The sequence below is a fragment of the Telopea speciosissima genome, chromosome 4, assembly GCF_018873765.1.
Source record: "Telopea speciosissima isolate NSW1024214 ecotype Mountain lineage chromosome 4, Tspe_v1, whole genome shotgun sequence".
In the NCBI taxonomy this organism is placed as follows: Eukaryota; Viridiplantae; Streptophyta; class Magnoliopsida; order Proteales; family Proteaceae; genus Telopea; species Telopea speciosissima.
In genome coordinates this window covers 18,343,497-18,370,523 of record NC_057919.1, presented here as the reverse complement: position 1 = coordinate 18,370,523, position 27,027 = coordinate 18,343,497, and the positions used below count along the sequence as shown (strand labels likewise).

The 27,027-nt window shown below is 38.7% G+C and overlaps 1 protein-coding gene across 2 annotated transcripts; it reads right to left on the bottom strand.

Moving 5' to 3' along the window:
- Positions 1 to 25,666, bottom strand: LOC122658664 (autophagy-related protein 2). 2 transcript variants are annotated; one of them, XM_043853707.1, is made up of 15 exons: positions 25,320 to 25,666; positions 16,079 to 17,136; positions 15,348 to 15,496; positions 15,035 to 15,186; positions 11,746 to 14,916; positions 11,520 to 11,632; positions 10,545 to 10,752; positions 9,800 to 9,913; positions 8,508 to 8,615; positions 8,262 to 8,394; positions 5,975 to 6,177; positions 2,035 to 2,231; positions 1,843 to 1,936; positions 1,632 to 1,721; positions 1 to 252 (listed from the first exon to the last, which is right to left on the bottom strand). In XM_043853707.1, exons 1-13 carry the CDS (start codon positions 25,521 to 25,523, stop codon positions 1,864 to 1,866), a joined length of 5,883 nt encoding a protein of 1,960 aa, XP_043709642.1. In that variant the 5' UTR covers positions 25,524 to 25,666; the 3' UTR covers positions 1 to 252; positions 1,632 to 1,721; positions 1,843 to 1,863. The 2 variants fall into 2 exon arrangements, with proteins under 2 accessions (XP_043709642.1, XP_043709640.1); XM_043853705.1 differs by having other exon boundaries at positions 1,632 to 1,699.
- Positions 25,667 to 27,027: the final 1,361 nt, after the last annotated feature.

The window sequence follows — 27,027 nt, the reverse complement described above, 5'->3', positions numbered from 1 at the left end:
ACCAACAAAACGAAGTATCATCAGGTCGTGCATGACGCTTAGATGATTTTATTACAACAGGAGATGCAAACATTATAATTGAGGCTTTCAAAGAATATGACTAGTGGCATACTACATACAAGCCAGTTGAATCATCATAATTACAAGACTCGGCTGCATGTGATCAAACTAATTAACAGTTACTATTTACATTTTGTACAACTTACTATCTTATTCCGGACTGTAAAGAATCTGTTCAATGTAAATGTACACCTGCATCCAGTGAACAAACTCAGCATATCAGACTCCATTAACTTCAGCTGACATAATAGAGGGAGGGGGGAATTCAGTGAGATCTGTGGTGCAGCAGCTTGCCTACACTTCCTCACTTCTCAAGACAAGACTAGTGCAAGCTAAAATTGGTTACCCATAATAAATTAATACACAGTTCAAATCTTGAAATCTCCCATGAAGATCCTCAAACCATGTGATTGGGGGGGTTCAGCATACTTAACAAATAAAATATCAAAATTGTATTGAAATAGAGAAATAAGAGGTTGTCATTGAGATCTGGTGGGTTTATGCCTCTCAGTTCATCTTGGTAAAAGAGGAAAGTTGCTTTGCTTTCGTAGTCATCATTAGGATTAAATGGGAGTCACATAACAACCAAACAACAGAGGATGGAAAATACCTTCGGAACAAGTCATTTGACATCATCGGTGAGATAGCCAATAACTCTCCATGCATTTCATGGTTGAATTATCCACCATCTTCCTCAGTTTCAACATTAGGATAAACTTTGATGGTAGCTCTTTGGGTGGGAAACCCTGGACCAGTGGACATAGGAAAGGTTTTTAAAGACCATCAAAGTGGCATCCCACAGGTGTTTTCTAGGTCTGTTGGCTATTGACACTGAATCACAGCTGGAACTAAGTTAGTTTTGAAAAGTAAGTCACCTATGGATCAAGAATGGCCCTATTTGATAGTGAAAGTGGTAGCACCATTGGTTATCAATTGGTTGAATTCTGGATATGTAGGTCCTGGTGGTACATGCCACTCAGTAGGAAAGCAAGATCTATGTACAGGTCGCAATATATCCTTCATGTGGAGAATGAGATCAGCCAACTGTGGTTAGGGAAAATATGTACAGGGGCCATTACCCTGTTTGTAGCCTCTCAGTAATGTTCTTCCCATTGGGGGGGGGGGGGGGTGCTGTCGTAAGGTATCTGTGGTTCCTTTTTAAAATAAAATTCTATATTTGAATCACCCCAAAAGTACCCACCCCCCACAAAAAAAAATATCATTTTCTAGTGACCATGAACCATGAATAATAGTGACATCGAGTGAATCTGCAGACCATTAAGATAAGATCTCAATGCAAATTTACCCTGATGGTCATGTAGTATATCATAGCTCACTGCACCATGGGCTAGCCAATAAACTCACTGCGCGAGTTGAATACTACCTAATCAAGTAGTGAGGGCCAACCTGAGAGCGAGGCAAGCTGGGGAACAGGCTGAGATAGTATGACGATGAGAAGATCAAGTAAGAAACTAGAGGATGTTTCGCAGAGCTACTCTCAACAAAGATAATGACTTTTTCAATTAAAAAAAAAAGACATGTTACATCGCTGAGGACTTTTCTAAACTTACATGTTACAGGGTGTTGGCACCAGCAACCACCAAGTATTCTTTGATAAGTTCTAACTGCTCTTAATCCTGTGTGTTGCATTAAAAAAACTCCTTTTACGATTTCAGGTAAAATGGAGGACAAAAAGAGCAAAACCCAAAAAGACATGCAGTATACAGTGGCCAAAGAACCAGCTTTTCTCTATTTGACATATCATAGGCAGGCAGATAATACCTTCAAGCAGCCACTGCACCATTAGCTGTGTTCTCGAGGTTGCGTGGGACCCAAGTATTTCTCAATTGATTCTTTTTTATGTTCAGGATCAAGGCTGCAAAAGAGAACATAATTGTTAACATCTCATTCTAAATATCCACTTGATAATAAATGGAGTATGGAACAATTAGTATCAACAAAAAGACGCATGACCTATTTCTCACTCCAAGAAGGGCATAATGAACTGCACCAGCAGCAGCAGTAGCAGGAGCTATTGCAGCTCCAGGAGCTGCACAGACAGCACTGGCCAATGCTGATCCAGCACCAGCACCACGTTGATATGTCTTCAGGGGAGTTCCAACAAGAGCTGAAGCTGTTTTCTCCAGGCCATCACTGAGACTCTCATAAGCCTGTAAACTCGAATGACCAACAAAAGTGTTGTTTAAATCGTGATCAATTTTTTTTTCACCAGATCTTTGATAGATATATGAATCTAATTTATGGGCTATAACTATGATAGATGGGGAAAGAAGTATATGTGAAGGTCACTGCACAGATCCACAGGGTCCACTGAATGTACCAAACATTAAATGGATAGACATTGACATTAGCTTGCACTCAGCAAAGAAGAGAAAGATATTAAAGGAGAAACCCCTCCCCCGACCCCACCCCCCGGTTATCAGCAACAAAAGAGAGAAACCTGAAAGCTTCATTGAATATACCAGTTATAGCTATGGGAATTTATTCTCCATATAGGAGATCTTCCAATTGAGAAGATCCATCCACCTGAGACGAAGAGAAAGGTCTATCTATTTTATTTAGTTATTCAGTTAAACCAATGATTCGTTATTGGAACAGATAGCAACAACCATTTCATCGGACATGCTGGAGTTTTGTGGAAAGAGCCCCTTATCGGATTTGAACCGATGACTTACGCCTTACCATGGCGTTACTCTACCGCTGAGTTAAAAGCGCCCCTTTGATGAAATTCCTGAATATTAGCCGCTAGCCACTATGAGTCTTGCGCCAGTTGGGTGTTGTTCATTTGTTCATTTTACCCCTTTCTACTGTGTAGTTCAAGTCGATTCCTCTATCCTGGATTACTATACAACTAATATGCATTAGAAGATACAATCCATGAATTGATCATGGGTTAGAAGGTTCACAATTAAAATATTGATGAATATGAGAGCCCTCTAGCACAAGAATTGATCATGTTTTACCTGCATTACCACACCTATTTCAGAGGATAAGGATTTCATAACCTGCAAGTCGGTGGGTGTGATGGGCTGACCCTTGAAGACAATTTTTAGCAAACAAGTGGTAATCAGCATAGTTGTCAAGGCGTCGCCTTGAGACAAGGTGATTCTTGAATGCCTAGGCAACCGTTTTTCATGTTGTTAAAGGTACCCAGACAGAATATAGGGGGGAAAATAAAATGAAAAAAGAGGAAATGGGGGGTAAAAGGTAAAGAGAGAAAATGGGGAAAAAACTAAAGAGAATGGAAAAATAAAATTGGGGAGAAGTAATAGAATCTGCCACTATTGCTGGAAAGGTTGCAGCAGCAGCCACTGTGCCAAGGTGACAAGGCGCGTGGCGAACATGACAACTATGGTAATCAGAAATGCAAAGAGTTCAGGAAAGAGAAGAATCCTGATGAACGGAACTAATAGATGGACAGATTCAGTAATATTGAAATGAATTGATGCAGATTTATCACCAAACTGGGCTTCTTTGCATAGGAATAAATCTAGGGTTGGGTTGTATACATGTTGGGCCTATGATACCATAGGTTTTCAATGTAATAAGTCACATTTATGGACCTAAAGTTTGGGTAATAGGGTTGCATACGAGATTAGCTGTTTTAATTCCTTGCTTAGTTTTGTTTTTATGTAATTAGTGGTCATGTGATCACTTAAGTGATCATGTGACTTGGTTAAGTGGTCATGTGACTATTTAATTGTTATGTAAGTTGGGCTGGATTAGGCGCCTACAAGTCCAACCATGTTTTGAGTCTATTTCCTTTAGTATTTAGTTTCGTACTCAATTTAGGTTACCTAATAGGTTAAGGATTGGGTTAGGCCATTCCTTTTTAGTGTAGGAGTGTTTTTGAGTCTTTAATATAAGGTTGTAAAGGGGAGGGGGAGGGGGAGGGGGGGAAGCACTGGACACGAATTTTGATTAATGAAAAACTTTTTGCTGCTCTTCTTCTCCATTGAAGATTTTTGTCTTGTGTTTGATCAAGGCTGGTGGGATTGGTATTTGATCCAATCGACACCTTGTGGTGTGAAGCCTGGGTGGTTCGTTCAAGCTCTCTTTGTTTTTCAACATTGTTCAAGTTCTGATTTTTCAAGGATCTTTCATTCAAGCAAGCTGCTGTCCAAGTACTACTTCAACAACTAGTAAGTTTGAATCATCCCAAACCCTAGCCTTTCTTCTTCTAATCCTCTAAACATCCAAACCCTATAAATCCCAAATCTCTCTCTTTGCAAAACCCAAACCCTAACCACATTCCCTTGCTGCCGATTCATTCTAGCACCCTTCCATCCATTAATTCTTAACGTAACCTTCACTGGAGGACTTCCCAACATCAACTTACCTTAACCCTACCATCAAACCCTAGACCTCACTAAACCTTGACCCTAATTTGTCCATTTCACCTATTTTAACCCTAGCCGATCCACCTTTGGAAGCAGATCCTGGTTTTGGCTTCTAGTTGGATTACATCCAATCTAGAACTACATTATGGAAAGTAGAGTGAAACACTGTTATGTGATGGCACATACGCTGTTCTGATGTGTGATATCTTTTCTGCCTATGGCTCCTATGGGATCTGATTTAAAAGAACAATAACTAAGAGCAAGAGAATATTTGGAAGAGGATGCAGGAGAGGAAGAGAAGATATCCAAGAGCAAATCTTGCTAAAACCCAATTTTATTCAATTCTTCCATAAATTATACATTAGGATACAAACTTTTATACTCAACAAGGACCCGCTTACTTGACTAGTTTAAGAAGTTAACTGGGGGTGGGGTGTTTTATCGACAAGTCAAAGGAACTTGTTTAATAAGCTAAAAGTTGCTGCCTCAAGAAGTCACTTCTCCTTTAGTTTCTTAACCCTTGAGCAAACAAAGAAAAATTACTGAAATACCCTTACGCAAAATGACACACCTACCCTGTCCAAAATTAAAATTATACCCTCCCCCCCAAAAGTTTAATTGCAATCATGCCCTTACAAAAAAATAGCAAAAGTTCCTATCAAATGGTCCCTTCTGTGGATACAAAATTACAGGCCTTGAACTAATCTTATTAATTTGAGCTTGGCCTCCAAATGGGCTCATGCTTTCCATGCTAGTGGAGGGCTGTTACATCAGTAAGGGTGGGCAAAAACCCCATTCTCCCCCCCCCCCCCAAAAGAAAAAAAAACTGAGGTCATGGGATCATCACCCCTCCTTCCGCTGGGGAATAAACCCTCTCTCTCAATTACAGATTGAGAGCACCTATCAGGTATTACTTTCCTTACACGTTTTCCTTCTGGGTAAAGAACAATTCTTACCTGACCCTCCTACTGACCCGTTGCCAACCCTAATTGTCAGTGCGGTATTACTTTCCCTACATGTTTTCCTTCTGGGTAAAGAGCAATTCTTACCTGACCCTTCTACCCACCCGTTGCCAACCCTAATTGTCAGTGCTCCCGGCATAGTTCCATGATTGTATAATGAGATATTGACACACAAGCTCCAAGTGAAAGTTTCAACTGTCTGAAGAATTACAGATTAAGAGCCCTGATCAGGTATTACTTTCCTTACACGTTTTCCTTCTGGGTAAAGAGCAATTCTTACCTGACCCTCCTACCTACTTGTTGCCAACCCTAATTGTCAGTGCTCCCTGCATAATTCCATGATTGTATAATGAGAGATTTATTTTTCATTTTTTATGTTTTAGGAGCATAGCTGGATTTTTTTAGGCGTCGCAGGGGGGGGGGGGGTTGAAACTGGGATTTGATCCTAGGCATGGGGGATGACAACAATTTACTACTGACCAGTTGCAGAGGCACCTTTATGTATGCTGAAACATTGAAATCCATAATTGAAGCACTATGAGAAAAAATCAAGCAAATAAAAAAAGGCATATGGACCATGGAGAAGGATACCTGTTGGATTCCTTGTTGGGCATCTTTGGGCTGATTAGATCTTATATTTGACTTAAGTCTGCTTCTCATAGACAAAGGTGCAGAAGGGGGAATACTTGTGAGAATATATTCCGTCTGGAGTAGGATGTCATGTGCTCCAGCAGCCAAATGTACTCCTAGTCCAACAGCTTCAAGTGAAATACTTCTAAGAAATGCAATTGCACCTAGTAAGGATTTCTTGCATCAGTAAATCACCTTCAATTACTTTTACTTTGGATCAATAAAAGCAGCAGGAAAAATACAGAGACTGCATCCAGCATGTTTTACAAACCAAAATAAATGGAGAACAGAAAAAAAAAATGTCCCCATATTCATCCTGTCTGAAATTGACGTTCTTGATTCCTAATCTAGGTTTGAAAATGATGATTCAAAAAAAATGCAATTTAATTGACAACCAGTGAGAATGGTATGAAGTTGCCATCTGTCACCGAACCCAGTAGGGGGACTTCTCAGACTGTCATTAATCTTCTCTTTTGCTCTTAAGGGATGAGAAGAATTCTGTTCATTCCATAACCAATGAATTAAATAACAGTTATCTAGATATAGGAAATTCTTCCTTCTATAATCTTGTATGCTACTTAAAACACAATTTCTTCAATCATTTTGTACAAGAAAAAAAATATATTTCTACTTGGAAAAATTTTAGCAGTTTATTAAAGTGTGGCACACAATTCACAATTCACACCTTTGGAGTTTATGTTCTCCCAGCAAACAGGACAATGAGTACAAATAGACCAAATTGATAGATGGAAATCAAATAAGAAAAAAAAGGCAGAAAAAAAAAAGAAACAATGTGCTGCCTCTGAGCAATCTCTCTCTTCCCTCTTTAAGTGCTTTAAATGCCCCATCTTCTCCTTTCTTTAAATGCATTAAATCTCATCTCTCCCACTTAACATTAAGAGACACAAGTTAAAAGAGCTTCCTTAAAAAACTATCTTCTAAATTACCAAGCTACTCACCATTTTTGGCACACAAAAAATATGACCAAACTACTCCTACAATTTAGCCAATATAACTAGCGGTTCTATAATGCAGTCCTTGTTTAAAATTGAGCCTGGTTTTAGTAATAGTTTAGTTTGGGCCTCAGTTTTTGGTATTCAATTATAATGGGAGGAAAAATAAAGCCCAAAACTTAAGCCTAAGAAAGTGCACGAAAATTAGTATTTTATTAGTTAATTGTAGGTCCCATGTCAGGATTCCAAGTTTAATTGTTTAGAAATCTTGATTCTTTATCTTGTTGGCAAAGTTAGTATGCCTAGCTGTCCAAATGGGCGAGCCTTGGGCAAGCCTTGGCGCAACGGTTAAGTTGTGCTCTTGCAACCTGTTGGTTGCGGGTTGGAAACTTGGAAACAGCCTCTTCTGCGAAGCAGGGGGTAAAGGCTTACCCCTCCCAGACCCTGCAGTAGCGGGAGCCTCGTGAACTGGGACGCTCTTTTTTAGTTTTGTTTTGCTTTATTTTTTCCCTCTCACATTATTTTTTCTCCCTCCCATTATAAACTTCTCTCCTACTCTCTCAATCTTTGGACAGCACACAAGATTTTCTTTCTCCACCCTTCTTTCATCGATCCTATCTTCTAGACAAGATATTACCAACTTTTTCTTCTCTCTCCTATAACCATCGACAGCCTTTTCTCTCTCCTCTACTAACTCATTGATTCCCATTATGACCAATTTACTAATAAGATGTCAGTCTCTGACACAATTCCTGTTTAGAAAGTCTACTTAGATGAAGAGTCTTATCTTGTGTTTATTTCGAAATTAGTATTCTTGTTTATATAGGAATAGGGTAAAGCACTAAGGGATGCTGCTAGTAGTTAAGAGCCATATTAGGAATTCCAATGAGTCAAAAAGTCAAACTTGTGTGGGGAATCAGGGGTCTAGTTATTACTTATACAAAGTTGTAATCAATCTATTTTGGTAATGAATTTTTTATTCACCCCGGAAAAAAAAACCCCCTATTTTGAGAGGACTTGCTTAACTTTTGGTTATGGTTAAGGAAACTTCCAAGTGGTTTGATAGTCAACACTAGCTTTGTTTATGATGAACGAGCCCCTATCGGTTTTTCCTTTCTTCTTTCAATTTCCTACATTTTTCTATAGTTCTAGCTGGGTCCACTACCAATAAACTCTCTAAATCTACCTGCACAATTGAATTTATGTGATTTTGGAAGATCCTAGAGTGCAGAAAGATGGATAAGATAATACTAATAACACACTCAATGTACAAGCAGAGTGAGCAGTTTGTGTACCTCTTTGCATTCCCTTGAGTAATCTGTGATCCTTCTTGTAGTTCTTGACTGGCAAAGAAACCAGCTTAGTGGCACCAGAACCAACAGCAAGCAATGACCGTACCGTAGGAATGCCTTTCAAAAATTTATGAATCTACATAATAAAATATATATTTCATTTATATCAAAGACAGAATGGAGCAATAGCACTAAAGTGCTCATGGAATCTTTAGCAATATCAAGAGCTAAAATGAATGCAAACAAAACCTGGTTTTGAGAAATATCTTCCAACCATTCCCCCACTATGGTTTCACAGACTCTGTTCCAGCCATATACACCAACAGCATGGACATGCTTTAGATGTAGCTCAATCCCCTGCATAGAATTGGTAAACTACCATCAGAATTCTTCATTCCCAAATGCAAAATACCAATAAGCTTAAGGCCCACAAATTACTGTGTGAGCAGAGGAAAATGGTTGAAAATGTATCAGTAGAGAACTGAAAGTTCCGAAATCCGTTAACCAGAATTATTTTTCACTATACAAAAATTAAAACTACATGTTAAACAGATTCTACATAGTTGCACAATTGCTATCAAGCATCTCCTCTTTACATGACAGAAAAAAAAAATAAAAAGGGTGTACCCAGTGCACGAGGCTCCCGTCACTGAGGGGTCTGGAGAGGGTCATAATGTACGCAAAATTGGATTTAGATTGACAACGCAAAAAAAAAACAATCAAAATAAACGATACTGGCAGAGATTTAACTCAACCATGAAGCAGTGGATGCAACTATTAAAACATCCATTAATGACTCAGCAAAACAATGAAAAGAACAACAAAATTAGATTGCCACCAGAAACTCTAGTGAGAATGACATAAGAAATTCGTAATTTTATTTCCATAAAGCTCAACTCCACCAGTGAGTTTTGTATTGCCAGTTCCAATCCTAGGTAAAGAAGGGTTGGTGCGTCAGGTTGGCGGCCAGCGTCATAAAAACCCAAAGCCAAACTCTTTAGCATGAATCCTGAAGTCCAAAATTAAGAAATTAACAGATTCAAGGTGATTTAGGAGTGGCTCAAATGGGTGAGATGTTGAGGGAGAGTCGTTTGACTCAAAAAAGTGGATCAGAAAAATTACAGTTTATGTAAGAATGTCCGACTATAGGAAAACAACATCAATTTTGATCATTACTACTAAAATTTAGTTACACTCAAAACATTGTTATTCACAGAATATGCATACGCATGCCAAATTTACTAAATATTAGAAAGAGTAAATAAATCTCCTTCATAAGCATGACCACAAAAACCTAAAATTTAACATGATCACAATTTAATTATATACAAAAGCCCAGTTTAGCTTCTTAAAATAACACAACATTTAAGAGCCAACACTTCCCAGTTATTCAAGTCTATTTCGCAGTACCAGTATCCGATCCTATATACTGTTTAAAACTCAACACTAGATTACTAAGCATAAAAGTATATTGGTATCAGTGTTCCATAATATCAAAGAATCATATTTTCCAAATGCCATACAGGGAATGAGTATCATACCTTCCAGGGAACCAGGTTAACAAGTTCTACATATCTCCCACTTCGTAATGCTGCTAGATCAACTCGGCAGGGACTATAGTCTACCCGAACAAGAACTGGCAATATGTCAAATTTCTGGGAAGAAAGAAAGAACAAATTAAGGCAGGGCTCGACCCAACAACAAATCATGATCCTAAGTGCAAGTATTCAGCTGCATAAATGTTGTTATGCCATTCCACTCTTAGTCCATATTTTCCATTACATCATAAGTACTCAAGTACTTTCTAAGTAATGATCCCAAATTGCACTCTAACAATCATGTCAGATCACAACATTTGACAATATGTATCTTTGAATAAAGATTGTAGAGGAAATAAATCATCTTCCTACTTATCATTGCACTACTTGATGTCATGGTTTACTCCTGAACTAAACAAACTTTGTCCATTTGACACAGCAAAACTGGCAAGATTTCAATGCAGTAATGTGATGAATAAGCTCAACCCATTGAAATAGCAAAACCAGGGCAAAAGACTAACAATCACAATAATCGTTTGCATATGGAAACAGTAACATATCTGAAGAAGGGGATAATGCAACCGTACATGAAAAGATTGTTAGTCAAATAGTGACTCCAATGTGAGGAATGAATATTGAAATTCCAGATATAGACGAAAAATACTAGTCGTAATGCCAATGATTCAAAATTCTCAAGCAAGAGGTGCAAACAATTAGTACAAAATCAACAAGAAACATATTTAACAACCTGGAAATAAGGAAGCAATGCCTCCTCTGCAATAGCACGGCCTCCAAAGCGACTAGTTTTCTCTGGAGATATTCTTGACCCATCAAAATCCTGAGCCATATTCGGAGACTGGTCCACTGATGATACCTTACCCCCAAAGAAGTTGATTAGAAAATCAAGTTGGTCTTGATGAAGATGCACTAGCATAGGAAGTAATGCGATGCTTAACCTGGCACCGAAAAAGAAAAGACACTTGTGCTTGAGAAACTGTATAATCAGTTCACTGTTTACTGGATAATGAGGATGAAATCTATATTGTACATCTAAGAGACTAAGAGTCTAAGACTATTGTCATGGTTTTCAAAATCCTTTGGCAATGTAGCAGCAAGAAGACAACACAATGTGCAGATCAATCTAGTTCAATAAAGTGCCAAACGAGAAGTCGAAAACAGGTTACTCATATTGTTGTAAGTTCCTCCATGTGCTTACAAGGAACACCTCAGCACAGATAACACTCACTAGTTTCCAGTGTTAATGTAAGCATTGGAACCTAAATATGCACCAGTTTGTTCATCATTTTTTCCCCTCCTTCAACAAACATAACACCATATACCATTACCTATTTTATGTTTACTTCAAAGAGAAACTGGAGTTAAAACCAGAAAAGAAATGGAAAAGGGGAAAGAAAACTGATGGCTAGATAGTTGACAGAACAAATATCAATAAAAAGCAAGATTTAGCTGCAGTCAACAAATCAAAATTCCAATGTATTATAGGTGGTTAAATTGGAGCAATATTTGACACCGAACAGCTTGGGTCAGTTACATGAATCCTGTTCTTCATGTTCTCATCATTACTTTAACCCAGAAACGCTCATAAATACCCTGAATTTTGCACTATAGAGATGAAATTTTAAACGAAATAAATCCGGCATCCAAGAGGTCCCAAAGTAAGCTGAGTGCAAAGAATGAAAGATAAATCAAAATCTGAACATACCGGTACTCCTCAAGAGGAGTAAAAGGATCTGGCCTGACAGCTTCCAAATCCAACCTGAATGCTTTGGCAGATGACTCTCTAGGACGATCCTTTGAATGATAATCTCCTAACACCTTCAAAATCAAACAGATAAGCATTATTCAAATGTCTGCATCATATAAATGAGAATATAAATACAAATTTAACATATTAAAGCACTAAATGTCCCATAAATGTAGAGCTATACCAACTTCCAGGGCGCATTCTTGCTGCTATCAAAAATATGGAAATCCTGAACTGAAAGAGAAAGTTTTGACATGGATATTTCACCATCAGGAAACATGTCATACCGAAGATCCATCTTACATAATTCAATCTCTAAACAAACAGTAGCATCTCTTCCACTTGTATTTGTGGTATTCGTGGTAAGCTGAACGCTCCTCCCTGAGTCATGCCAGTCGGTCCCGGCATACATTCGCCACCTCACATCAATTTTCTTGAGAAGCACTCTTCCCCTTGCCTTGCAGAGTCCATCAGAACTCGTAGATGGAAGCTCACCTCCTACGAATTTATATTCTTCAGGATGGTCACTTGCATCTGAAATGTGGTTTTCTAAAATTATCAGTGAGGTATCCTGATACCATCCACTATTTCCATTTCCACTATCTTGTCCCGCATTGCTTGATTTGCGTTCAAGATTCTGAGGCAATGACTGGTTGCTTGTAGATAAATCCGAAAGAGGGCATAAGTCAGATAAGTAATAGCCTTCTCTAAATTCTGGAAAACATTCTCCCTGTAAGGATGATGCATGAGTGCTTTCCACTCCTAGTCCAGACATTGATTCATTGAAGGACAAACTATGTGATAAATCTCGAGCATGACAGATATCTAAATTACAACCATCTCCAAGCAGAGCTCCATCAAGAGAAATACAGAATTGTGACCCACAGGTATTACATGTGCTTGTCCTGATCTTGTTAAGATTAAATGCATCCTCACATATCTCATCCATCAGACCCACCACAGAAGAACCACGGTTTGAGTCTAGACTTGAAGCATAATTTTGAGGTGGTGATGAGGCAGAACCACCATTGGAGATTATTGTCTCAGAAATTATCTCATCCCTATCATGTGCCAGCTGAACATTATTCCACCTAGTCTGCAAATGCACAACTGATTCCTCCACATCAGGTGCAAAAAGCTGCTGCAGTTGAGCAACCAAACGAAGAAGACCCGATGTTGTGTCATGGCAGGTCTCCAGGCTAATATGAGATTCAGAACATTCTACTTCCCATAGGAGGCCATTCTTACAGTTTGTTCTCAACGTTGCTTCAACAAGAGCCTCCCCAGCCACTTTAACATAACCCATCTTGCGAAGATGTTCCACACTATAGGTGCTTTTGGCATTCTCGGATCCAGATAATGCACAAAGAAGAAGCCCTAGATCTTGCACCCTAATTTTGTAATCATTGTCCATAGAATTTGACACAGTTTGATTAGAAATATTCAATGAAGCAGCAGCAAACAGACATGCCACATACAGTTCTCCCAACTCTTCACTGGTCATCAAATTTTTTATGTGGGGCTCATAACTCAAAGCAACATCTACCAAGTTAAAAGCAAAAGTTGTTTGATAAGGTGAGTCATCTTCAAATGATTCCTTGAGTGTTTGCTCTGTCTCATCAGATGGTAAGCTGAAAAAGTAGGATATGGAATTCAACCAATCCAAGCGACCACCCGGTGCAACTATTGTGCTGCTTCTGATGGTTATAGATGTGATACATTGGAAACTATGTGGATCCCAAAGGTGCACAACAGTAGTACCAGCAGAACCTGAGGATAATACATTGGCACCCTCTCCATCACCACGTCCAATCGTAGTGTTGCTACAAGAGATTAACAGAAGCTCCTGAGATGGAGCCCCTGTGATTGAACCCCACAGTTCACCTTCATTGTGACCCATCCAAACAAATTTGGCACCACTAATTCCTCCAATATTTGAAACAGATAACAACTCAAACCTTTGAACTTTCAGTTTTAAACTAAGCCAGGAGCCTGGAAGTTCCGTCTGCAATGAAGATTTTATATCCTCCGCCCTATCCACATCAATTAGTATTTCAACAGAATCACATTCAGCAAGGATCGATACTTGAGAAGCAGAAGCTTCTCTCCTTGGAGTGTCACACGGAGCAGCACTGTTATCACTGGCCACAAATGATAAACCATCTAAAACCTGAGTTAGAAGGCAATGTAAATCTTTATACTGAGAACTGTTAAGGTGGATTGAAACAGAAGTAAGATCGAAATGCAGGAAAAATGCAGAGCTCAAAATCATCTCTTGTCGTGTATGAGAATGTGTATTCTCCAGATCCTTCAAAGTGGTTACAGATGCAAATTCAGAACCACAATCCATCACTTTATTTCTACTCATTGAACACTGGGCTGTGGCTAAAGACTGAGCTTTCTTCGCTATCCAAGGACCAGTCACAGGACCCTCCTGCCAAGACATAATAACACCAGGATAACGACCTCTCCTGCTGGTTACAGAGAAAACCTTCTGAGCAGAGAAGGCATGCTTCTGTATAAATGAGTTACTGCCAGTAGCATCTTTACAAGAATTGATTAAATAAAGAAAAATATTCCCAAAATTCAAGTGGATGGAACCAGAAGCCCCAGAAAAATATCCCTTCGGACCTCCATTTTGAATTTTTTCCTTGCTCACTCGTGGACAGAAGTCAATTGCAATAAACCGATCCCAGGAAGTGTAGCATCCAAAATCCCCCTTACATTTAAAAGGGAAGCATAAAAAAATCCTTGCATTGGGGATTAATATACTTCCTCGGAGATTTCCTTTTTGAGGCAGTGTTGTAACATACGGAGTAGTACCTTCTTTCATGCCCCCATGACATGAAGAGTCATGCTGCTCGCTAAATTCCTTTGTCCCAAAACATTTGTCTGCGTTATTGGTTTCAGAAAATCCAACTTGATCCAAGAGATCAAAAATCATATTTAACAAATTAAAGTTCACCCAGAAAATGAATGGGGGAAGCTCCACGGAGAAATGCACTGAACCCTTCAGACCGTCATTTGAGTAAGTTGAATTCACTGTAAAATGGAAATGGTCGACACTTGAAGTTTTCAGCAATTTAACCTTGACTAAATCATCCTTGAGGATGGTTCCAGAATTAATTCCACTCATGCTACTAGCCGCTCTTTGTGTAACAGGATCATTGGCAGCCAAAGGAAATGGAGGGAGAGCACCTTGAACTTCTTCCTGAAGATGCTGGATGAAGAGAATCTGTTTGTGAATGCTATTCTCAGTAAAGCCACAACCCACAGCCTCGTTCCCTTGATTGAAGTAATCATCAAGCTCAATATGCTTCACAATTGCTTCGAACTTCATTTCTTGAGGAGAATTCTGTTAATTATTTTTTATTAAGTACAAAATCAGTCTAAAGCAAATTGCAATGATTACCAACAATAATTATTCAATAGGAAAATATAGATTAATAAAATCCTGTGAGCATAATAATTACCTGCAAAAAAAGATCCACATCTCCACATTTAGCACCTAGATAGTGTAGACTTTTGTGATCACATTCATGCTTCTGCTCTTCACCATGGAAAGAAAGTATCAGAGAAATCCCAGCAACAGTTGCCTTTAGGTTTGTCTCGACATGCTTCTGATCTGCACATGTATATGATACATAAATAAAGAAATACATACACGCGGATTGCCCCAAAACAGTAATCAAGTGTCATATACAATAAGGAAAACACAGGAACCTCAGGATATAAGATGACAGTCTAGAAACACAATAGATATTAGAATGTTGATAAAGAACATACCAGTAGGGATATTCAATGATCCAGAAGCAAGGCTGGATGCAGCAGTTATTGCACTGAAAACAGAACAAGTCAAATTCCATATACCGCTGTTGCCCAATGCTGACTGAGAATTCCTCAGTCCATCAAAGCATTCAAAAAACTGATCTATGCTGCAAATAACACAAAGGCATAATAACTGGTGGTATTAAGGTTCAATTGAGATTATGAAAATTTTAGAAGTTAGAAAGGAAGAGAAGAAGAAAAAAAGAACCAAGCAGTAGGTAGGAAACAATTCAGGCTTAAACCAACCATCGATTCCCTTTTCAAGCTGGTGATGTTCCACATCTAAGAACACTTGAGGCTATGGGGTATACCTAAGTAAAAACTGAATCAACTAAATGCTTACTTACCAAAACTGGAACAGACAGAAATGTAGGGCTGCTTATGCTACAGCGGAATCATCAGAAGTAAAACACACAAAGTGCAAAATTGCAAGTGGAGACTGGATTGGAAGTGTAAATAAAGCACATATAATTAATGAGGATTAGTGGAATAGGAACCAAATCTTTGAGTGAAACCAATTATTTGATTTACTTGACCCAAAAAAAAGTAAATACCCTTGCCTCAATCTAAATAGGATAGGTTCAAAGTTTGAATTGCAGAGTCTGTTAGGAGTAAGACAAGAAGATATAATACCATTTTCTTTTATTCCACCATGACTGAGTGATTGAAAGCATAAAAAGATAACAAACCTTGCCCCATAATCTATTTCTGCTCCTGATCTCTCTCCCTGGTCTTTGTTGGTGGACAACGGCACCCAATCTGGTATAACTTTTGATCCAGGAAGCAAAGCCTCTGCTGCTGTATCTTGGCTTGTTACATAGCAGAAATCTCCCGGGAAACTTTCATTGGTTGGCATCAACTTGTCCGTAGCTACTGCAGCAGACACCAAGGAAGTGGAAGAATGACCCTGAAACGGTGGAGTGGAAGTCGAGTCTTTAGCCTTATAATTCATATGACTCCTGCCATCTGTTCCCAAATTCTTGAGAGATTCCCATAAGCAAATTATCCATTTAATGGTACTAGGCTGAAATCTCAACTCCAAAGGTTCAATAGTAACATCAGCGTCCACTTTCCTAATATCCAAAGATCCATTCTTCCAAGGTATACTCAGGTTCAGGGTCCCAGAGAATCCACCACTTTCCCCTGTCAATATTGGAGTTGTAACATTGGAAGGACAGCTTCCTGAAGCACATTGAAGCTGTATCTGATTATCAACATCATCCATGTGAAGAAGCTCAACTACTGCTCCCTTAAACTTTATGAAGTTTGTTAGTCTAGTCATCCCAAGAAAGCTCTCAGCTTCTATGTCAGGATTTACAGCAGTTCCACATTCTGTTTCTATAACCCGAAGCACTAATGTTGTTTGAGATCTTGCATTCATTTCTCCCCTTGAACCGGGATCAAATGCAACAATTAGTTTTCTTATTTTTACGTTGAAGCTTGTAAGCAACCATTTTACCATCTTGGCAATGGTCTTAACTCCTTCATGTACATCAAGGGAAGTAGATGTGGAAGCATTGTTGACCATTTCATGTTCAAGGCTTTCCATGCCATGATTCCCAGACTGCTTGCAATCTTGACTGTACAAATTTGTTTCAGCTCCAGCTAGAACATTGTCTCCCACAAGTGGACCAAGCACAAGCTCAAGTTCATCCACTTCAATTCGACAACTTTCTCCCTTCCAAGGAAGTTTAACCAACAGAGAACCAATTGATCCTTCTTTTACAATGACTGTCGATGCACTCAACTGAAAACAAAGACATACAATAAGAAGCCCAAAAAGAAGAAAAATAGTTATTTATTAAAAATAGCCCAATGGCCGTATGGCCTGTATGACATTTGGGAGAGGGAAGAAAGATGCCCACTTCTTCCATTATATCCAGTTACAATCACTGGTCAACTACAAACACTTACAAGTGGTGTAAGCATGATTCAATATTGCTTTCAGATATTTGAGTAATAATATGCTCACCATAGAGTCTCAGCCACAAAGCAACACTTCTCACGGATGATAATCATGATAATAAGTCCAAGGGTATTTAAATGAATTTAGTACAAAAAGAAGTGTGGAAAAGCATAAGGTACGTAATTACCATAGTTATCAAGGCAGCAAGGCGACCAAGGCATTGGAGAGGGTCTAAAATCAAGGCTACACCAACAAGGCGGACCATGGCGTCCAAGGACTGGATGCCTAGGCGTCGCCTAGGCAATGCCTTGATAACTATGCTAATTACAAGAACAAGAGATGCATTCTAGTTGTACTATCAATGATAGAACTTAAGAGTCGGACTATGAAACTTTTGGAGAAAGTAATTGAAAACAAAATAAAACATCAAACAGCTATAACAAAATATCAGTTGGGGCTTAAGTCAAGAAGATCAAGTTCTATCCCTCATGCTGAGAAAGCATTCATTATTATTTCAAAATACTTCAATTGGTATGCACAAGTAAAGAAGAAAAAAAAAACTAGGCTTTCTACATATGTATCGTCCAAAGCAACAATTTTTATCAGTTGTAGTTCGTTGTTGCGGGATAGGGATGTGGAACCAAAAGAACGATATTTTTGTAGTTAAAAACATTTGCTGCTTTATTTATTGGATACTTACCCCATGAATAGGATCAAACCTTATTCCTTGGTATTTACATGAGATTCCTCTTTCTTATTCTTAAGCAAGTCCCTGAGAGGGCTTAGTTGATCCATGTATATGACGCCGAAAATAGACCGATTTGATATCATCCTTCAATTCGAATGTGGACAGTTTGTTCTATTCGGATCTTCAAGACCAAGAGGTACTGGATTCTCTTTTGAATAGGCCCTGAAAGGAGAAGGCCTCCTTATTTATGTGGGAGCCATAAGTGTCTTAATCATATTTGTTGTGATGTTCATGTACTCCCCATGCAGGATAGTTAACATGTTAGCTACAGCACTGCACAAGTCGATATGCACATGCTCGGCGCCAATCAAGAATTCCCAAGGAATTCCAAGAATTCTTGTTATATGTTTGTTCCAACCCTCAGCCCTCTTTTCTCCATAGAAATGTGTTCGTTCAATAAGGGCTCCAAAAGGCGTTGATCATAAATGAGAAGATTGTTTATGGGGTTATGGATTTTCAGCTCATGGGGCCTCTAGCTCCCAAAAACAAGCTTATATGGAGATTAGAAGGGACCGTTATCCTATATTCAAATACAAAAGTTCAGTATCTTCTCACGAAGTAGTGAATTAAGCACAATGCTTTTGTGCAGAAGAACAAATTGTGGCACAAAAGACCTTTTTTGGCTCTCTTCAGCCCTACACCTCTTATCCCTACAAGTGAAGCTATTTACTAGGCAGATTGATGGAGTAGTTTAGACCATACAGAGACAAAGATCCCTCCCTCCCTCCTTCTCTCTCTCTCTCTCTCTCTCTCTCTCATTTGACCGCCAAAGAAGCTAGACAATGGCAGAAACCCCAGAACCTCCACATGTTGAAACGGATAACGCCGGAGTTCCTAAATGTGAACCCCAAACATATGAATCTTCAAAAGAGATGCAATTGTGGAATTCGATCAAGTCAATCGTTGGTTAGTTGATTTAAACATATCCCCCCCCCCCAAATTTCGTCCCATACTGTATATTCTAGTATTGAGAAGGACATTACAATTTCCATCATCTCTTCCTTACCAAATTTCAAATTTCCCGTTTTAATCTCTGCAGGATACCAAACTCTGAGAGTAAATTTAACAGGATGGTCGTATATTTTTTTGCTAGATGGCAGGTTTCTTTTGTTTGCTGCAGGTTATATGAAGTCTTCCACCTATATGGAAACTGAAACTTTCAGTATTAAAATCGGGCTAGACCATGCTTCCAGTATGGGGTTGAAGATTAAAGAAGTATGGTGTTCCAATCAACAGATCACCGATGTTCTTCCATCTCCAACCTTCTCTCCTTGGCCTTGGCATCTTCTTAAGGACCTTTCATATATACATAACCTAGCGCAAAATATCTCTTTTGATAAAAAAAGGAGATAATTTTTGTATGTCAATAGCTCCAAACTTAGCTAGATATGCTCAAGCTAAGAACACTGTACATATTTCGTTTATATAATTCCACTTTGTTTTTTTTTTTTTTTCCATCAAAAATTTTTTTTGTGGAATTTGATCCAAAAAATACACAAAAAAAAAAAAAAAAGAAACCAGGAATCAAGCGTCTGCTTTTGATGCTATCAGTCCTCTTCTCTTTCTTCTTAGGTAACACTTTACCCTTCTCTATCGATTTATTATGTTCCTTGATTTTCTTTTCCAGTGTTCAAAGCTGTGGTTTGATGAACTCATATATTCATTCTTTGTAGGGTTGCCATCTTTGATGAAATCTGTAGAGATATATTGAGCGTCTCTCCCCTTTCATGCCATTGAATCCTTATTAAACCGAATTTAGTCAAACCCAGTAGTCCTTCCTTGCTGCTTCCAGGCAGTGTTCGTGAGTTCTGATGGTGAGAAATTTAGAGCGACTCTCAAGCAGAAAAACTTCAACTTCTGATTTTACAACGAATGACGAAGTTGACTGGTAGTGATCCAGTGTGAGGAAATAATTATACTGTTTCACTAACTATGGAATCGGGTAAAGATTGCATTTGTAATCAAAATGCTGGAAATGGGTGTTTATGGCCTTGTGGAGCAATTGATTTTCTGCTTTTGGCAGTAATTTGACGGACAATGAAGTTGTTAATGAACTTCTGGATTTCATTTTGCGGGATGACATGGACTGTACGGAATCAAGTGGAAAGGTTACTGTTGTGATGGTGAATAGAGATGAAGGGGCTACAGTTGTGGGGAAACATCAACATGCTTGGATACTAGGTAAAATCGAGGAGATAGAACTATAGAAGTAGTGTCAATGATCACGGATAATTTTGTCATGTTCTTTATGAATGGTGGGAAGAAAGGTGGATCAATTCAAACGAAATTCATGCCTGTTGGTGCAGATGGAAGGGCTGTTCTGTCCTTTAGCCATTTGAATGCCAATCCAATGTGTAGGATGGCATTTTATGTAATTTGGTACAAATAGAATATATAATTCTGTTAATATGCATTCCATAGTCCATACTCCATATGTGTTTCTGTTCTTTTTTAGTGCCAGAAATACTTTTTCCAGTTTTACTATACAACAATTTTTTTTTACCAGAAATATTCTAAATGAACAGCTACACAAAAAAGTATTTCTGACTCGAAAATACTAATTAGGAACAGAAATGTTGCCACACAGCCCCTAATTCCCAGGGGATTTTGTTTCCTTGATTCTATATTGTTTGGGTGTGGCATAACCGATATCCCATCTTGTTATCTAGTGTCCTTTTACTTTTGAAATCTATCGAGCAAGTTCTGAAATCTATCCAACATCAAAAGCAAAATCGACATTAGAGAAGGTTGCCATGGATCGTTTCGCCTCCAGTGTTTGACCATGGTACAAGGTTTCGACAAAATTTCGCAAAACCAACAAAAATATTTCAGTTTCACAGACTGTCGAAACGAAACAGCCTGCAATACTGAAGGATTGCAATGTTTGTATTTTGTTTGGTTTTTCCGATTTCAGTCGAAACTATTCAAAGCTTTTAGCAGAAATTTCATACTTCGAGCCAAATGGATCAAAATTTCGACCCATATCACTCATTTCGACTGGTTTTGGCAGTGAAGGTTGAAAAACCCAATTTTTGTGCTTTCTTGACCAAAACATTGTTGTACAAGGTTAGAACAAGTACTTGGGCAGTAGAAGAACAGAGTGGAAGCAACGATTTGCTATGTTATTGGAAGATTCAAAGTTAGAGGTATATAACTTTTCCCAAAAACTAATTTTTGTAAAAAACATATAGGATAAATACTTCCAAACCTAGGGTCCGAAGTCATATTAGAGAATGTATATAGCATACACTACCAACCTAAAGAATATATACAGCGTACACTAGCAACCTAAGGTCCGAAATCAAACTACAATTTTGGGTATTTTTTTTAAATCCAAGGGTTCCACTATGTTTAAAGGGCTTAACATATGGTGTCTAAGAAGTTTCAGGACCTAATTTGACCATTTGGCATTTGAAACCAATCATCAAAACTTGCAGGAAAAAATGTAGAGATTTCGACCGAAATTTCAATTTTGGTTGAAACATTTTATTTTCAAGGTTGGTCAAAACCAGGCTCGAATTCGAAACCAGGAACCTTGTGTTTGAGGAAGCACAACAGAAGCTTGTTTAACAAAAAAGAAAGATGGTCGTTTCAAACTTTAGGATGAGTTCTTTCAAAGTAGGGGAGAATGATGCAGTCATGACATGTGACGGCTCTTTCTCAAATGTTCTTCTTTACAACTCTTACTCCCCTTTTGTGTGTGTGTGTGTGTGTGTGTGTGTGTATTGATCGCGGTCCTCAATGGAAACAACTCTCCGCGGTGTGGGGGTTAAGCTGCATACATTATGACCCCTCTCTAGACCCTGTAGTGGTGGGAGCCTCATGCATTGGGTACATGATGCAGATTCATCACCAAATAGGGCTTGTTTGCATAGGAATAAGTCTAGGGTTGGGTTATATACTTGGGCCCTTGATCTCATGGATTTTCTATGTAATAGGCCACTTTTTTGTACCTAAAATATGAATAATTAGGTTGCATACGGGATTCTTTAGTTTTATTTTTACGTAATTAGTGGTCATGTGATCACGTAAGTGGTCATGTGGTCATGTGATCACGTAAGTGGTCCTGTGACTTGGTTAAGTGGTCATGTCACAATTTAAGTGGTCATGTGACTATTTAAATTGGACTGGATTAGGACTCTATAAGTCCAGTCATGTTTTGAGTCTATTTCCTTTGTTATTTCACTTTCCTAGTTAGTTTAGGTTACTTAATTGGTTAAGGATTGGGTTAGGCCTTTCCTTTTTAGTAGTGGAGTCTGTTTTTTAGTCTTTTATATAAGGTTTTAAGGGCGGCAAGTATTGAATACGAATTTTGATATTAATGAAAAGTTTTTGTGGCTCTACTTCTCCATTGAAGATTTTTGTCTTGTGTTTGATCAAGGCTGGTGGGATCGGTGTTTGAGATGTAAATAAGTCACTTAGGGCTTATTTTAGTGGAAATAAGCTTTGGGTTGGGTTATATATGTGTTGGGCTTTTGATCTCATGGGTTTATTTTGTAATTGGCCAATTTAATGGGCCTAAAATATGGGTAGAAAGTAGGACAACGGGATTTACTTCTTTAGTTTAGTTAGAGTCCTATTTTGAGTCTGTTTTCTATATTATTTCACTTTCTTAGTCAATTTAGGCTACCTTATTAGTTAAGGATAGGGTTAGGACTTTCCTTTTTAGTGTCTAATTCTATTTTTGAGTCTTTTATATAAATTTGTAAGGAAGGCCAGCATCGGACATGAATTTGATTAATGAAATATTGGCTTCAGCCTTTGTTAAAATCCTGAGATAGGTTGGGTGAGATTCTCATTCCCTTCCCCATCCCCTTCTATCGCTTATTGAATCCAAACCCTAATTTTGTTCAAATCGGACACGAATTTAATTAATGAAATATTGGCTTCAGCCTTTGTTAAAATCCTGAGATAGGTTGGGTGAGATTCCCATTCCCTTCCCCATCCCCTTCTATCGCTTATTGAATCCAACCCCTAATTTTGTTCAAATCGAGTTCAAGAGTGCTACAAGCTGCTGGTATTTCTTTCAACTGATTGTCACATTGATTTCTAGAAGATTATTACATCAAGATCATTGTTGCTTCAACAGGTTACAAATTTATGGTTTTTTTATTTGTTACTTCAACCAAGGAAATTGTTCCCTCATTTGAGTTTCTATTGTTCTCTTGTTTCCCTTATTCTTACTTCCCATTGTTCTCTTGGTTCCCTCATATGATTTTTGCTTCCATTGCTCTCTTTCTTGTTCTTTGGAGATTATCTTTTTGATCCTACCTGTGATTAGACCTATTCAGGTTCTAGTCTTACATTAATTTGATCCGATTGACACCTTGCGGTCGGAAGCCCGGGTGGTTCGTTGGTGGGATTGGTGTTTTATCCAATCGACACCTTCCGGGTGTGAAACCCAGGTGGTTCTTTGAAGATCTCCTTCAAGATTCAGTTTTTATTCAAGTTTCAACTTTCAACAAGCTGCTGCCTAGATTTCTCTGCAACAACAGTTAGTTAGAAGTGTCCCTCATCCCCACATTCTTCTCCTAACCTTCTACAGCCCCAACCCTAAATTTTCCCTTTTTTTGTTTTGAGTTTTCCAAGACCTAAAACCTCCACAGACCTAACCAGCCATTAGAACCATACCATAACCAGATCGAGTTGTCCATTCCTCACAAGGAATACTTGGTCCACACCCCTGTCCAAGGTTCCCCTCCTAAACCCTAGATTCCACCAACATTCCCTTTTCAAAAAACCAAAAACCTAACCCTAGAACCTGCTGCCGGTAACCTAGACCCATTAGAACTTAATAGGACCTTCATTGATAGATTCCCCTACCTCAACTTGACATAACCCACACATCAAACCCTAACCCTAATTTGACCAAAACTCTATTTTGACCTAACCGATTCACCAATTCAGATCAGATCCTGGTTGATTGGCTCCTAGTTTGACTTCTCAAACCTAGGACTACATAAGTACACCTTTTTTTATTTTAGGTGCACCATGTGAGCCCATTTTGAGTTGAAGTCCTTTATTGGTGGAAGAGTCTCATACTTGGGTGAGTGAGTCCCCAAGAGACCCAGTGAAGTGATCTTCTCTGACCTTTAAGTAGTCCTCCCTAACCCTTGTTATCCAGTACTTTATATTCTATCTTCTAGTTTATTTTAAAATCCCCCCCCCCTTTTTGAGTTGCATCAAGATGTCGTGGTGCCAACTTTTAGCCGATGATCTCATTAAGAATTGGCTGTAGAAATTTTAAGGTGCTTTTCACTTCCCTTCTGCGATACAAGGCTTTTCTTTTATTCCCCCCGTTTTCGTTGACTGATCCTTTTCTGATTCCCTCTCACCTTATTTGATATTTCCCTAATTTTGATAAATGTTTATGTATCCATCAGCATATATATGTATATATATATATATATATATATATCTGAAAACAAGTCATAAACTGTATCTACACATCTTATAGGACCTCTACTTCTAAGTCATGCAAACAGACAAGGTGATCAACAGTAGACAGTTTCTGCAAAACACCACTCGTGAACCCTTTCAATGGAACCACTAGCAAAAATATCCCCAGAATTCAACCATGTCCCCTGCCAAAGCAGGACCTGCAACACTGAAACACATGGCAAAACAAAATCAAGGACCTAATACTATAGCTCCAAAAACTCATGGGAAGGATTTTTTTATTTTTTTTTGGTGCAATCATGGGAAGGATACAGTGGCCACATCTTCAAATTTCCCTGATTGCATGTCGAAGAAAATAAAACCCAAAAGCTGACATAGACAGCTCTGCAAACTGAAACAACAGGGTCCAGCACACTGTATCTATTTCCTACCCCATTTGTGGGAAGACATACCATACAAGCAAAAACTAACGCCATGTAAATTGCCTCACTAAATCAAGGCTTGCCCCAATCCCACACACTTACAATCAAACACTATTATAGCTTCCACACAGGTCATACCCCGCTGAACCATGTGACTGTTTGTAGCAGTCGCTAATAAAAGTTGGCTAGAACTAAAAAAACGGTACCTCCTGTTCTGTTCTGCAATCAGGCCTGCAGAGCCCATATCTGAAGAAACAGATTCTCAGAAGATAATTACAAAGAGAATGCATGTTTGTGTTCCCAGACATTAAATTCTAAGTTTCTGAGCAGTTGCGTGTTTTCCAGAACCACCACCCCCAACCAAAAAAAACCACCAAAAAAGGACTCAAAAGAGTTTCTCAGAATGAATCTGAAAAGGGTTCAGCACAAGAGCAAAAATTTATTAGGTAACGCACCTTCTGGTTTATGAAATCAACGTTAAGAGCGAGGTCGCTGAGCTGGATAGTGCCGGCACCAAGCTGCACGTCGAGGTGCTCAAGGTCGATGTCTCCTAAGATGAATTGCCCCAATTTCTTCTTCAAGAGGAATTTGCAAACGCGCTTGATGGCCCAACGAGAAAACATGGCGTCTGCAGACTTAGCAATGTTCCAAGGAAACATCTTGTTTATCTTTGTCGTCGTCGTCGTCGTCGTCGTCTCCGGTTTCTAGGGCTCGAAAGTCCTATTAGGGTTTCGTCTTCGATAGTTCCTCTTTAGCCGCCACTTTGCTCTTGATGGAAGCTTGCGCCTCCATCCAAAACAAAGATACAGGCAAACAAGCAAAGCAAGAAGGGAAAGAGAAAGAAGAATTCTTGTTGCAGTTAAATTAAAAGTCTTAAAAAGGGAGAAATAGGTCCAAAAAAATTATCATACAGGGTAGTTCGTAGTATTTCAACAAAGATTAGATTAACTTCCGATTTTAACTTTTACACTCTTTTTACATTACATATTACTACGACAGATCCACCAGACAACCGTCCTTCCTTGAAAAGAGCTTTGTTTTTCTTTTTTTAATTTTAATTTTAGTTTTAAAAAAAATGAATACGTGGCATGCTTGTGATGGTTTGCACACGCTACTGGATTTTTAAACTTAAAAATTAAAATCACATGATTTTTTCCAATCTTCGATATTATTGTTTGAAAACCCTTAAAACAAAATATAATGAATGACTAATGACTTGTTTTTTTTTAGCAATTTTTTGTTTTTCTTTGTTTATGTTTGGAAGGCAAGAAAAGATTATTAAAAAGAAAAAAGAAAAAAAAAAACCAAAGTTTTCATAAAATATATTTTTTATTGACCTTCCCACCTAGGCCTTTGGATGATGTTGGGGATAACGCGTTCACGAGGTGAGGGTATTATTGACATTCAAAAATAGGGGCAAAGAAGTACAATAATTATTGTGATCGAGTTTTCATTCAACAACGATGAATGAGAATTTGACAGAAACAGAAATAGGTTCGGATCATGTGGGGGGTATCAAATGGTATTTTGAGAAAAATAATAATAGAAGGGGTTTCACCAATAATTAATAGGACGCATGTTCTCTATCTAGGAGTGCATTTGGTCGCAAGCGGCGCCCAAATACATGGGGCGGGATATGAGTGGAGTTTGGATCATTCAAAGAACCCCCCATGTGTCTCAATGTACCCTGTGCCCCTGTGCAAGGAACTTTATTCCTAATTAATAATTAAGGAGAATGTTCTCACGTAGGAGGCGCACCACTATGGTGGGCCAATGTACATGCAGCAGGATAGAGATGGGGTTTGGGTCATTCAAAGAGCCCCCCATGTGTCTCAACGTACCCTGCCCCCAAAGTACAAGGAACTTTATCCCTAATTAATAATTAGAGAGAATATTCTCAAGTAGGAGGTGCACCACTATGGTGGCCAAAATAGGGGTTGGACACCCAAAGGGGCCGAAAGGAAGGGGGGACAAGGGGTATGCCACAAGAGCACCCAAGAAATGGTATCGGAGAGAGTCCAAACCTCAACCTCTAGCAAGCCAAGGCTCATTGCCTGGCGTCCAACTGTTGTGCTACACAACTCCCATCCCTATCCCTTCTTAATTATATTATCAGAAAACACCCCCTACGTGTTACGCCTTCAGAAAACACCCCCTACACCC